The 13976-nt window shown below is 41.2% G+C and overlaps 1 protein-coding gene across 2 annotated transcripts in view; it reads right to left on the bottom strand.

Moving 5' to 3' along the window:
* Positions 1-13650, bottom strand: part of SLC44A3 (solute carrier family 44 member 3) — a 36373-nt gene extending 22723 nt beyond the window's left edge. Inside the window, exons 1-9 of one of the 2 annotated variants that reach the window (XM_061378871.1) lie at positions 13546-13650; positions 11245-11352; positions 8635-8777; positions 7906-8042; positions 6446-6539; positions 4887-5056; positions 4234-4323; positions 3485-3609; positions 3018-3204 (exon numbers count right to left, since the gene is read on the bottom strand). In XM_061378871.1, coding sequence (XP_061234855.1) covers positions 3018-3204; positions 3485-3609; positions 4234-4323; positions 4887-5056; positions 6446-6539; positions 7906-8042; positions 8635-8777 — 946 coding nt within the window. In that variant the 5' untranslated portion in view covers positions 11245-11352; positions 13546-13650. Of the gene's footprint in view, positions 1-3017; positions 3205-3484; positions 3610-4233; positions 4324-4886; positions 5057-6445; positions 6540-7905; positions 8043-8634; positions 8778-11244; positions 11353-11578; positions 11636-13545 lie in introns of those variants that run through there. The other variant, XM_061378870.1, reaches the window with a different exon arrangement.
* Between the last annotated feature and the right edge of the window lie 326 nt (positions 13651-13976).

Consider the following 13976-nt stretch of genomic DNA (forward strand, 5'->3'; position numbering starts at 1 on the left):
TCTATAGCTCCCATTAAGTCTTCTCTCAGAGTGACACTAACTTTTGGAGGGGATGTAAATAAAGTGCCTGTGTGGTCACATAAAGATCAGGGGCACCACAGCTGAAGCAACGATCATGTGCTCCAGAGCTGTAAAATGCAGAGATGCTATAAATGTTATCTAAATAGGGAAGATTCAAGGAAAACATTAGGAACAGGTGCAGCACAATAGCAAGCTAAAAATACAAAGCTGTTCCTTTCTAGTAACCATACAGTACTATATGTACGTATTTTTACAGGATATGTTAAGTACAAGTCATCCTAAAACAGCCAAACAACCCCCGAAGAGCTACCTTACTGTGAGCTGCTTTAATATGCAGTGTTTTAGAGGACTCATATTTGGGTCTAAAAGTTGAAATACAATCTGACGGAATATTCCCAATCCCAAATGTAGTCTACCATTCACTTGCCCAGGTTTGAACTGCAAAACAAATCCAAGGTAGAATATGCGACTGGAATTCCAAACAACTATCATTTTTGCCTACACCCACCTCCTAGGACACCCCGACAAACCTCCTCAAGCTGAGGGCTGGATAAAACAATCCGACTCCCCCTGCTACCTCCGCAGATCATTACAAGGCTAAAACTGCCTTTGCTGGTACTCTGGAATCAGATCTGCTGTAAACAACTGAGCCGATTGAGAAGAGGCTTTCCCACACTGCAGTATCGGCATCTAGCGGACACTGAGGCTGCTGCAGGTCCTTTACATGTTATTTACATAAACACCTCAGACCCTGCACTTTGCTAAGAACTCAGTTTACATCCCGTGAGCAACAACAGCCACCGTTTACCACTGTCTGCTTAACAAAAAAGAATAGATACAAATGCAAATGGTACAATCAATAGAATCGCATTTCAACTAGAACAATAATCGGGTATGTGGTGTGGTGTTATTCTACCTACATCATGCTTAGGTTAAAATTGGTAACTTAGAAGTGGTTTAGATTATTTGCTGTGCAGCATGATTATGCTTCTTCTGTACTGTTTGTCTAACTTGCTGGAAACATCAGCATTCCTATTAGACTAGGGAAAAGACCAAAAATCAAATACCTTTGAGTCAGGAGATGTGTGCTGCACTAGGAGTGTCACAGCAGGTCATAAACTGTTTGAACGCTACTCTCCAAGCAGGCAGAGAAAGAAAGGAAAAAGAGAAGTTGAATGGAAACATCTAGCAGGAAACAAAGACTATATCCAGGGAAAGAAAAATGGCACAACATGGAAAAAGCATAAAGAGCTTCTCAAGAGCACTTTTCATTGGGTTTTATTTCCCTGTGAATACATGTGGAATTTGTTTTCAGATATAATGGGCAAGTCACTACTTTCCTGCAAAGTCTGTAAAAGCATCCAGGAAATAACCTGACTAGTTTCCCATCCTGCACTTACCATCAAGCTGCTTCTGTCACATGAGCTAAAATATTTCTACTTTTCTAATGACTGCTGCATTTTCAAAAGATTTTAAATTCAACATATACAGCTGGCATTTTCCAAATTTAGATTTACCAAGGGCAAGCTTCCCATCCTTATCTGTGCATATTAAAAGTACCAGTGAATCTTCCTGTGGGTAATGGGCCACCTTGGCTGAACATCAAGAACAGAATACTTCCTCTAATAGTTATTTTTAATGATATATTTAGCAAATCTGGGTGTTATGATTAATTTTATTTACCTGCTCCCAGATTTACTAAAGTTTATCTTAAATTGCATCTGATTCAGGCAGATGCCTGAAATGAACAGTTGGCTGATAGCTGAGGAGACGCTCCTTTCTCTAAAGGACTGGTGTGAACCAGTGATATGGTACCCCACGAGGCCAGTGCGAAAATTACTGCAGCCTGGCTGATGTGTGCATCAGTGGGATGAAGGTTTTGCAGGAAAGCTAACAACCACACAAAGCTGGGGCTAGCAAAGGGAAAACCCAACTCAGAGGAGTGTGGGAAAGGAATATCCAGGACACCTAAAGTAAAGAGAATCTGACTGACCATTTAATCAGCCAGGAACAAGTCACAGAAGGACTGCAGGTGGGACACTTGCCCTTGCTAGGTCTGACCCTTTTGCATGAGAAGCAGGTTATCAGCCAGACAAGCGTTTCAAGGAGCCATTTCTGACAGATATGAGCTGCTGGGGGAAAGGCAGCAGAAACAGAGACCCTTGAAAACCTGCATAACTCTCCAATGAAATCTGGACAGAAATAGATCCTAGCCTAGCCTAAGCAACAGCTGAATGATTTGCAACGGCAGCATGGCCTCAGGCAGACAGACTACCATGTTACAAGTGAAGTGAGTCTTCTACAGAGCCAGAATTAACAGGATGAGACTGAGACAGAAGCAGTTGTGATGGAAGAGGAGTGAGGTACCTGATCCATGGAAGTGAGGAATGCTGCCAGTTTTGCCAAATGGGCTTAGTTACAGAAAGGTTGAAATTTAAAATGAAGTAAAAAAAAATAAAACAAACCCCCAAATCATAAAATGCTTCCTAGGTACAAAGGCTGATATCTGCAAGAGGTGTTATCCCCAGAGCTGCAGAGAGATTCTTTGTGTGATGTTGCATGGAAGAACCTCCACTTCTCTCTGATGGTGTGATGCTGGGCCAAGAGACAGCATCCAACTTACCCTGGTTCCATCAGTGACAGATCTTATAGTGGTATGTCCCTCAGTAACATCACTTCTATACTCAAAATCTGTTCTGGCAGATCTTTCATATCGATGGACTATTTATAGAGAGCACATTCCCTACAACTGCAAGAAGCTCTGGATTAATCCAAATACTGCTGTACCAGTCTAAATGGTAATAGCAGTTGTCACTGACCTACAGAGCAGAAACAAAGTTTAGCCTTCATGACAGAACAAAACAAACAAAAGAAGAGTAACAGAGCTGTGTAACAATGCCGACCCTCATTTTGCACGCTAACACCAGAAGGCCCCATATTTAAGAAGTAAATTAAGAAAGAGCATTCATCCAAAACCACGGAAAGCACATACTTACCTGCTGTTCCTAGGCTGAGTAGTACAGCAACCCAAAATACCCAGAACACAACAAGAATCACAAAGGTCCAGAATGGTTGGAACAGCAGGAAGGGAATTCTGCCAATGATTTTACCAACAATTCGAAAGAACTGCGTGGTGAACTGAAGCCTCTTTCTTAGTACAAGCATAAGAGAAAGCAAAACAACCTGTTACAGGAAACAAAAAGACAAACTGTTGGGACTCTTGTATTCCTATACCACCGTTAGAAGTGTTTGTACAGGTCTGAAGTGTGGCAGAGCCCGGTTCTGACACACAAATTTCACAATGAAGGTATAAAAGTATTTAAATGAGCGTAAGCAGATCTTATAATTGATTTTCACTTCCACATTTGAAGGAACAAGGAATTATTTTTACTGCTTCAGAAGCACTGTAGTTGAGGTTTTCAAGTTACAGCCTCTGCTCTGATCAAGGTAAAATGCTACTTACAGTAACTATTGTTGAGAAGATCGCATATCCAAGTAGAAACTTTACATTTTCCTTTTCTGTTTCCAATTCAGTGCTGGGATCATTCCTGTAGTCATAATAGAGCCACCAGAGAACACCTGAGACAACTGAGCAAACAAGAGCAGCGTAAAGGTGGGCAGCACACCCCAGGCTGCAGTACACTGCTGTTGGCAGGCTGATGTCTGCCTGGCCTCCCTTACAAGAGTCTCCTGCCCTTCCACCTCACTCAAACTCAGCTCAGGAATACTGCCACCTAGCAGAGAGGCACAGTGTCAATCATCACAGAGAAAATGCACGTAATGGTCTGTTAGCCTGAGGTAAACCCACAGCAGAATGTTTGGTTTTCTTGCAGTTATTCTGAAGTTCAGGAACGTCATTTCACTGAGGAGATACAAAACTAACTTTCATGGAATGACATTCCTATAGTTCTCCGTTTCTAAAGCAGGTGATGTAAAACTTCACTGAACTTCTGTGAAACCATAACTGCATTCATCTGCCAAAAGAAATGTATCCAGGCACCATCATCATCTCAACACTTAGCACCTGGAACAGCACAGCCAGGCCTTGGCACCAGAGGTGAGAAGGGCTCTGCCTGGAAATGGCTGTGCTAAGCTTAAGTTTACTGAGGATACCATGGAGACAGAGGACAGCTGTTTGCTTGGCTGCTTTTCCTTCAGTTTAGTGACATGATCCATTTAACTAAGCATATGCTAAAAGATAAAGATACTTACAGAACATCCCAAATATGACCAGTGCAATCAAAGTATGAACCAGAACTGTCCGAATGAATCTGAAGGCTAAAACTAGGATTAAAGAGAAGGCTGAAAAATATACAAAGTGAGCTTATTACAAGTGTTCCAACACATTTAGCCTAACTCTTTTACTTTAAACATACATTTAAGGTTCTTGCAGAATTTGGGCTTTTCTTTTTAAACAAAGGTCTCAGAAGCAGCAGCATTTAATAAAGCTGGCAACCTTTTTATTTTAACATTTAAAACATACAGTTACCTGTAGCTTATTAATAGTGAACTTAGAATAGATATGTTTCACCTTGGGAATTATTAGCTTTTCAGTAATATTTTGTATAAGGCTGAAGTTAAAATTTTCATACTAATGCCATTTTTTTCATCAACAATTTCTTACAGTCCCCTGAAATGAAGTACATGAGCATATCAAGAAACACAGAATGATATTTCATAGAGCTGGATATCATCAGTCTATCAAATGCCCCCTGATAAAACACAACCACACTTTAAGAAAAACAACTCTGCCCAGAAAATATGAAAAAGATCATCTTGAAATTAAACATGCAGAGTTAATAGAAACATTTGAAACCTCATACTTCAATTGAATATCATTAGTTGTTTCTTATTTATAAGCTTACCTAGTGCAAGGACACTCAGTCCTATCACAGTATCTCTTCCTGCCAAGATTCCACCCAGAATTCGGTGAAAAACATCCATTTCATTAACCATGCTTATTAAGACAGATGCATATTTGGAATAGCATTCCGGATTTTGTGGAACACAGCGATTAAATAATGGAAAAGATTTACTAGAAGGTTAAAAACAAAGATGGTAAAAAAATATTAACCACTGGACAAACAGCTTCAATGCACAGGGATACATTCCACCATTCTCTTTCAAGCCCTCTGCAGTACCCTACCAGCATCCTCCACACAGTTTAGCAGTTGTACAGTTGTACAGCAGCTGGCCAGTGTGATCTGTAACCCAGCAGACCTTGCACAGAGTCTGACACAAGCAGTCACTGGACATTGGTCTGTTCCACAGGGTAGTTTCATCTACAAAATAAACTCGTAGCAAGCAGCATGGCTGTATCAGTGTACCAGAACATCCATTCAAGAACAGCCTGGGAGGAGAAACAAACTACCATCTCAATGCCCATCAGCATGTAGCTCCTATGCCCATTCTAGTCGGCTTCACCTGCTTTGCTTCCCTGTGTTTATGTAAAACTTAAACTCATGCCAACATAGCTGTAAGCTCTGTTGTTGTAGATAATTCTAAACCACAAACACTCTGCATTGTTTTTCTGATATGTAAGTGTTCTAAAAGCAACATCAAACCAATATTTGTAAGGTACAGTTATCACCACCAAATAGTTACATACGGAATTCTTTGGCACTGCCAGCCAAGCCTCTTGAATATATTTTTTATCCCACTTTGGCAATGCTGCACTACAACAGAGACATATTCATACCTACAAAGGAGAGGTTTATCTATCAACACTTAACAACGTCTCTGACCAGCTTTGCTTGTAGTAAGAAGTAGTACTATACTAATACATATATATCAGTTTATATATTAATTATTATATGTAAGCAATAGTACTAATAGTACTCTTGCTCTCTTCATCTATTTTTCTCTGTTTTCTCTTGTTCAGAGCAGATGACTTAGCTCTGCAAACATGAAGATTCCAGTTCCTTGCTGTACTTTCATGACACAGTGGAATTTAAAATCATGGGTTTAAGGGTTTTGACTCACAAATGCCAAATGTTAAAGACAGTGCCATCCACATACCCATGCTTCAAGCCAGCTGGCTATGAAGTGATCCTGATGGAAATTTCTGGGTTCAGGATAATAAACAAGGCCAAAGACCACAGCTCTTCTTCCTTGGCATTGATGGAGAGAGCAAAAGTCTGTGCAAGTCACTCCTCGTATGGAGTGCTTTTCTCCTGATTTGGAGAGGAAAGCTAAAGCTAAAGGGTAGAGGAATGGGGGAATGCAGTCTTTGTTCATTCTGTGGGTTAGGACACTGGCATGTTCATAGGCACACATGAGAACTCATAAGGACACGTACAAAAATAAATAAAGCAAAACCATTCTGACTGTATAATATTAAGTCAGATACAAAATGTGAGGAAATAACAATCCTTAAGAAGCTGTTTGAAATCCAGGGTGTAGGAAAGTACCCAGTAATTCTCACCTGGGTGGAACTGGCAGTGTGGGACACAGCTCAGCTGCCTTTGCATTTAGTGTGTAACTGGAAATGTTCAGGTTGTAAATGCAAAGACAAGAACCTAGGAAGGGGAGAAAGGCGGAAAGGTAACTTAGTATGTTAAAGCTTTAGAGAAAAACACATTATCCATTAAGCATTATCAATTTCTACCTTGATCCCTTAGCAGGCCACATTCATCCCTGATACTCCAGTGGGTGTATAAAGAACGAACTAGTGAATTAGGTAAATCTAAAACAACCTCTGAGGAACCTTTCACCTTCCAGACTTCGCTTTAGTTACCATTTAGGGATCTTCCATACATAAACAGGCACCCTGTTTATTCCACAGTGTGATACTTCAGCTCTAAGCTCTTACTCATTAAGATAACCGAAAAACCTAAAATGAAGGAAACTACAATAGAGCCAGGCCCCTCACAGGTTAGAACAGAATATATATCTATCCAGAAACTAACATTTTCTGGGCTCTAGGCTAAATAGGAACAGGTACTCTGCTAATAATACTCTGCTCCATTATATAATGCTTCTGGGAAAGAAAGGCTAGATACACTCAAGCCATTCATAATGCAATATTCTCTCTCCCTCCAGATAAACATGCAGGCAGTTTAAGTGTGGAGATGGAATTTCATGCAATTATATTCAGTTACACTGAAAATAGTTATAGAATATCACAGTTGTATAAGCTTTCTGTACATATCAAATGATGGCAAACTACCCTAAAATGAAATGAAAACAAATGTTGTCAGTTTAAATAGCAATCCTTGCCAAACATAATAACAAAGCAAAAGAAGAGTCGAATTCTGACCATCAGTAAAAATAGCCACTCACATTCATACGGTCTGTAGGTTATGCATACCCTATGGAATAAGGGTTAGGCGCCCAATTTAAACCCAATAGCTACAGTTATTCACTGTAGCTAAATGAAGGTTATTTCATTTACACGTTGGACATGAGTGAGCTCGAGCTGCCTCTTCTGCACAATAGCTATTTCTGACATCCTATCCATCTTGCATACTTTGGGGTATGAAGTCTAAAGGGATAAAACCATTTATGTATCTCTGGAATTAATATTTCCACCGCAGTTTGAGCTACATTTAAACGAATCTATCGGCAAAGTTTCTCACATAGCATTGTTCACCTCCCAGTGCCCCCATCAGACCAGACCAGTTCACCCTTAGCAGCCAGTTATCTGCTGCATTGTGCAGGAATTAATCAACAACTGTATTTGCATGAGAGAGCTGTACCATTTCTAGAAACGATGGCTTTGAAATAAAGCAGAAACAAGACATTTTGTTTTCTGTTGTCATGGTCTGCTCAGGAAATTAACAGCAAGAAATTACTCCCTAGCGTAGCAAACATAAGAATAACAAAGCGAAAGCTCCTCAACTATTCTACAGATACACTAAGATACTCATAAACCCTGTTGCACACCATTATTCCTTGCAAAACTCTGGAGGTCTTCCAAAGAGTTGAGTTGCTCTTGTGGACAACTAGACACGCACAGGGAAAGTGAACTGATTTTAAGGTTTTGCATTTCCAGGCTGCATGAATTCAGAAAGAACACATACCTAGAAAGAAAAAAAAAGATCTCTTTAAAAAAAAAAAGGGGGGGGCAAAAAAAAAAAAGCTTTCTGGTTTTTATAGGTTTAAATTCTGAGCCTTCTTTCCATCTTTTTAAAGTGCTACAGAGGAAATGAAACTCCTTTTCCACATATAATGGAAGTCAGAAGTTAAGAAGCAATTTGAGAACATGCTACATTTTTGTACTTCATTTTACCTTCTTGAATGGGATCAGAAACTTCCAAGGTGGGTACCATTCTACAAGGACTAGTTCATGGGAGTTGACAGAATGAGTGGGAACTTCAACATGCAACTTCCTTAAGTACAAAGATTTGCCATATATAATGACTGCTAGTTTGGCTTAAGTTCTATTTAAGATTCAGTATAAAAACAAGGCAGTGTAAAGCATAACAATGTAGCACATTTTAACCTTTCAGTTTCACTACCATTTTGTAGCATTTTCAAACATTTTTTTTCCTTTATATAATGAGCATGTGTATATATACATATACACATATATGTATACGATTGACATCTAGATGTACATCGTATGAAGTTCTCAAACATTTGATTTCTTTACACATTATCTGGTCTACTTACTTTTTATTAGTCATGTCCCGTCCAGAAAGGGGTGCCCCTTTTACAGGGGTGTTCTTCTTACCACAAACGTTCCCAAAACTGTCATATCCAAGCACAAGCCTTTCTGCAGCACCAGCCATCACAGCATAGCCAGTTATAAACATCTGTTAAAATATATTTTAATTAGGTGGAATCATGCTCCAACGGCTCCTCAATAGATGCTCCTTTTAACCTATACATTTGGGTCTTGTAAATGCAACCAGTCAAATCTACAATTCACACCCCTGCACAAGGCTGGACCAAGTCAGAATAACAAGTTTAGCTTTATTGCCGCTTTAGAGCTCTCCATCTATTTTTGAAGGTATATAAGTTACAGAAAATATCACAGGAGAAATAAAAATAGGAGGTCCTGATTAAAAGTAATAGGAAAGCAGCAGTAAAATGCTAAACACTGCCTCTACCCACCTAGGCCAGGTTATTCAACTGGTAATTTTTCACATGTGCTCACTGCTGCTCATTGTTCAGGTGCCCTTCAAGACACCTGGGCAACATATCCACTGAAATGAGCCCTTGCAGCTGCTGGTGTGTTTAATCAAAAGTATATTTTAAACACATGAAGTAGAATTAAAATACAGGTTACCTGAAATTTCAGGAACATTCCTTAACACACGTGAAAAACCTGGAGAGAGCCAAGCTGTGCACTCAGGTGACACTCCACATGCTGTGCTCTCAGATCAAAGCCCTAATGAATCAGCTCCCTTTATACCCCAGGGGCAGCTAAGCACCTCTCCTGGCCAAGCAGCAGTGACCATTGGTCAATATAAGACACCTTGCCTAGGAATGCAGCTTAGACCCTGCTCACACGTCCCCTGAAGGTGAAAATGGCCCTTTTAAAGAACCCTTCCAAGTGCCAAGAAGCAGTAATTCTTCTGGGAAGTTGGTGAAGGCCTCAGCACAACTGTATCCAAGGGGGTTATTTACAGCACTCCAGCACTTAAAGAACACAGTGATTCAGTTGTCTGCTCTGTCCCATGGGGTGTAAACCATATTTCACACACACCAACGACAATACACTAGGCTCTATAACTATGGGCCAAGTGCTTGCAGCAGAATATCTTCTCAGTCTCACATTGACCACTACTACTTTGCATGGGTATTGCTGAATAACAGCTGTGCTGGAGACAGAGTGCACATACCAGATCCAGCACAACTGCTTTCTCAGTTAAGGTTGAGAGCCTTTATTTGTTATCTGCTTTTAACACTGATGACTAAAGATGGGACCTGGGCAAAAACTGAGTCTCATAAACAAATGTGTAAGTACCTACTTCCTTAGTCCCCAGTGTAGTCTCATTTTCACCTATATATTTGCAGTCTAACTAGTCAAATACTACTTGTTCTTAAATGATGCGTGCACATTAATGCTGTCTCAATATGGAGAACTTTGCAGAAACTCTACAAGTGTAGCTGAACACTACCTGTGGGTGTGATCTTTGTTACAATAACAAAATATTTTCAGATCCAGGTTATCTGCCAAGCAAAATATTTGTTAATAATTAAATTGTTCTCAGAGGAAAAAGGAGAAATGAGCTGGCATTGGAACTCAACCTGAAACAGGCTTTCAGGACAATTCTGTCATTCTAAAGATGGCTCTCACAGGTCCATTGCCATCAGGATGGTGAATACTGTACACATGTGAATTATGATTTTTAAATGGTAGAATGCTGGATACAAGCCTTAAGGATTAAGCAATAGGCAGCTGCAGCTGTATGACTGCTGGAGGGGTGTGTCTATGTGCCAGTGCTTTGCATTCCCAGAGTTATTAATGTGGCTTCAAATTTTCCACTAGGTGAACAAATCAGTGTCACTAAAAATGTATCCATCTTTAAAAAACAGATCAAACAAAAGAAAACAAATATGGGTATGCAATAAGCCATTGCAAAGGAACTGAACAACAAGAACAGCAAAAGGAAACAAACAAAATCCTAAATCCTCACCATTTGACAGGTTTAAGTTTTGCCATTCTCTCCACTGATCAAAGCACTAAGCATTAAGACAGCATGTTAAAAAAGCCCCAACAAAGTTCACCTTCTGCTTATGCAGCATTCCAAATATGTATGTGTTCTTCTGCGTTAGCTTCCATTAAAAAAAAGTTATTATGATTTGAAAACTGATTACTAGCACATTCATGAGAATTCTGAGTAGCCTCAGACAAAGCATTCATACTTAAGGAAGTCAAAGGCTCTTCCCAAAAGTTGCATGCTGTTCCAAGCACGGGACAGATAGTGACTTGATGTAATATCAGGCACGTGCTGCAAGATAACAAGGCTATAATGAATAAGTAGAAGTAAGTGCACTGTCAGATCCTGGACCAATTTACAGAACAGTGAATTCTAAATAACTCAGTCCTGTATAGACAGTGGCACCCAAAACATATGGGCAGAACTTAAAAAATGTGTGTAGCAGACACTGCAATAAAGCACTGCACCACCACGGTAGTCAGCTGTATCTCAGTGCAAACCCGGCACCCTAACACCTGTGCCCAGAGAATTTCAGTGTAGCTTTAGTACACCACTGTGCAGCACCCCATTAACTTCAGAGCTGATTTGTCTTCCAGAAAAAGAGCATGCTTACCAAACCAGCCCAGTAAAGAAAGAAGAGGAGCAACCACAGAGTGTCCGTACACTTTCTGTAAACCACTGGTCTCCATTCCCTCAGTTCAGAAACGCCATCTCCAGCATCCTAAAATGAAAGGAAGAAAGGAAGAAAAACCCCCAAACTTCCTGTGAAGTTGAAGTCAGGTTTCAAACCAGATTTGTGATCGAGCACTTAGAAGGCTGAACACCGGCCAGCCCTCTGCCGCCACAGTGGCGCAGCTCGCCCATAGCGACAAGCGCAGCAGCCCCGCACGGCCCGGCCAGGCCTGGCACCGCTGCTGCCGCGGGCAGTGCTGCAGCGCGGCGCTCACCTGCTGCGGGCCCCCGCGCCGCTCCATGCTCCGGCCCGCGGGCGGGCCTGGGGCGCAGCGGGGCAACGCTCGTTAGCGCAGAGCACAGCGCCGGGCGGTGGCACCGCCGGCAGCTCCTCCTGCCGCCGCTGCCAGCCCCGCTCCGCTCCGCCCGTAGCCGTCCCTCCGCATCGCCCTCCCCGGGGCTCAAGCGCCAGCGGCCGGCCGGGGCACGGCGGCAGCGCGGGCGGAGCCATCCTGCCCTACGCTTATTTCCCTCGATAGCCACCTGGAGGGCTGCGGCTGGAGCGGGCAGCGCTCAAGGACAGAGGCGGGATGGGGCCCCACTGCTCCCGGGGCACGACTGTCTGACAGTCAATGAGAAAATGCCCTCTTAGAGAAGTAATACAACATCTGCAACTGCAATAAACTGATTTAGATTGAAGCTGTTTTGCAAAGCTGTTTAAGAACTGGTCCATCTTGTACAGGAATCAGAGCATTAGGTTGGTTTTGCTTAGAAAATAAAATCTGTTCCAGTTCTCAAGTGAAAATGCAGAATGAATCTGTGCTGACAAACTAGCATAGATGGAAGTAAAGGGGTTGTATCAGAAACTGGGATTTAAAAAGAAAGAAAGAGAATTAATCCCTTCTCCAAAGCATTCAAGGGTCCTTCTAAGCTAACTGGAAATAAAGATGCTCATTATTCATTAATTTGTGGAGAGTTTTCATAATGGGTGCGAAAATTGGAATAAAATTCAACAGCTGTTGCAAAAGTAATTTTCTGTCTATAGAACCTCTAAAGAGAGAAAATAACTTTTCCTTCCCTTTGTGCACGTTCAAAATATGTGAAAAAAGGAGCTTTCACATACAAATGCAGAACTCCATGTGAAACTTAACTTTTTCTTCCCTAAGAGTTCAGTATTTTGATTATATTGAAAAAATAACCACAGTTATTAATAACTTTTAACAACCAATTAAGAAAAGTAATTGTAGAAGAACAATGCCAACCATGAAGGCTGATAATTAGGATTTGGTGGCTTGGTCCTCATGTGCTAATATGAGTTTTCACTGTTGATCTGGCCCTTTTTGAACTATTCTCTTTGTTTATTCTCCTTGTGTTTCATTCTTACTGTGAATACAGGAAAACAGCAAGTGGAACAAATACTTTTAATAAAATCTAGATTCCAAGCAGCTGAAGTTCACGTAAAACCACTGGAATCAGCAGTAAGGCCTGCTTTTATCAAGCAGAATTCTTGTATTCTTTCAGTTAGCCTAGGAAAAGCTATCGGATACTTAGAATCCCAGACTGGTTTGGGTTGGAAGGGACCTTAAAACTCATCCAGTTCCAACCCCTGCCACAGGCAGGGACACCTCACACTAGAGCAGGTTGCTCCAAGCCCATGTCCAACCTGCCCTTGAACACTGCCAGGGATGGGGCAGCCACAGCTTTTCTGGGCACCCTCTGCCAGCGCCTCAGCACCCTCACAGGGAAGAGCTTCTGCCTTAGATCTAACCTGAACTGCCCCTGTTTCAGTGTGAACCCATCACCCCTTGTCCTATCGTTACAGTCCCTTTGATACCTCTCAGCATCCTTGACAGCACTTAAATCAGGACTAGAACAGAGTTTTCTTAAATTGTAAATGAAATACTTTAATTATAGTAGTCTTCTGATTTTCAAACATGATCAAATAAAACATTTATATTGTTTAGTAACAGATGAGTAATTTTCTCATGTGTCACTAGGTGGTGTTCTGCTCCTTGCTTAGTTCCAACACAGGATTTCAGACTGGGGAGGAGAGGTTTATGTTAGGATTCTAAATTGGGAATTTTTATGTTACAGTTGAAGAAAACGCCAGGAAGCAAAGGTCAGCTCAGATAAGGGATTTAAACATCCACCTCCAAAATGCAATACCTAAACTTCTTGCTTGTTACCTGTCCAATCCTGCAAGTGCCCAAATTGCCAAGATGAATTTTAAACTTTGTCTTACCACTTTGACAGGAAGAAGCTTGGTTCTACAGCTCAGTAGTTGCAGCACTCAGTGGGGAGTAGGGAGTTTTAGAACTGACATTTTGGAGGGTTGACTCAGTTTAACCTGAAATAGAAATGAGATAAAAAATAGTTTTAGAGAAAAGGGTACTGCATTAATTAATACTTTCTTTTATGAGAGCACTAATGACTTGGTCAGAGAGGTGTATGCTGGCTTGTGCTCACTCTCCCCGGTAAGAAGCCCAGCTTGGAGACTTTAGTCTCCTGGTCTACATGCACAAGATGCTGATTTTATGCTTCATCCAAGTCCTGTATCCAGCTACAGCCACTTTCCTGCAAGATTAGCATGAGAAGGGTCCACGTTCACTTAACGAACCTTCGCTGCTCTTTCAGGTATGTAATGTTTCTTGTCAAGACAAAAAGAAAGAAAAC

The sequence above is a fragment of the Neopsephotus bourkii genome, unplaced genomic scaffold, assembly GCF_033783945.1.
Source record: "Neopsephotus bourkii isolate Nb327-2 ecotype Australia unplaced genomic scaffold, CSIRO-AGI_Nbou_v1 NB_1768, whole genome shotgun sequence".
In the NCBI taxonomy this organism is placed as follows: Eukaryota; Metazoa; Chordata; class Aves; order Psittaciformes; family Psittacidae; genus Neopsephotus; species Neopsephotus bourkii.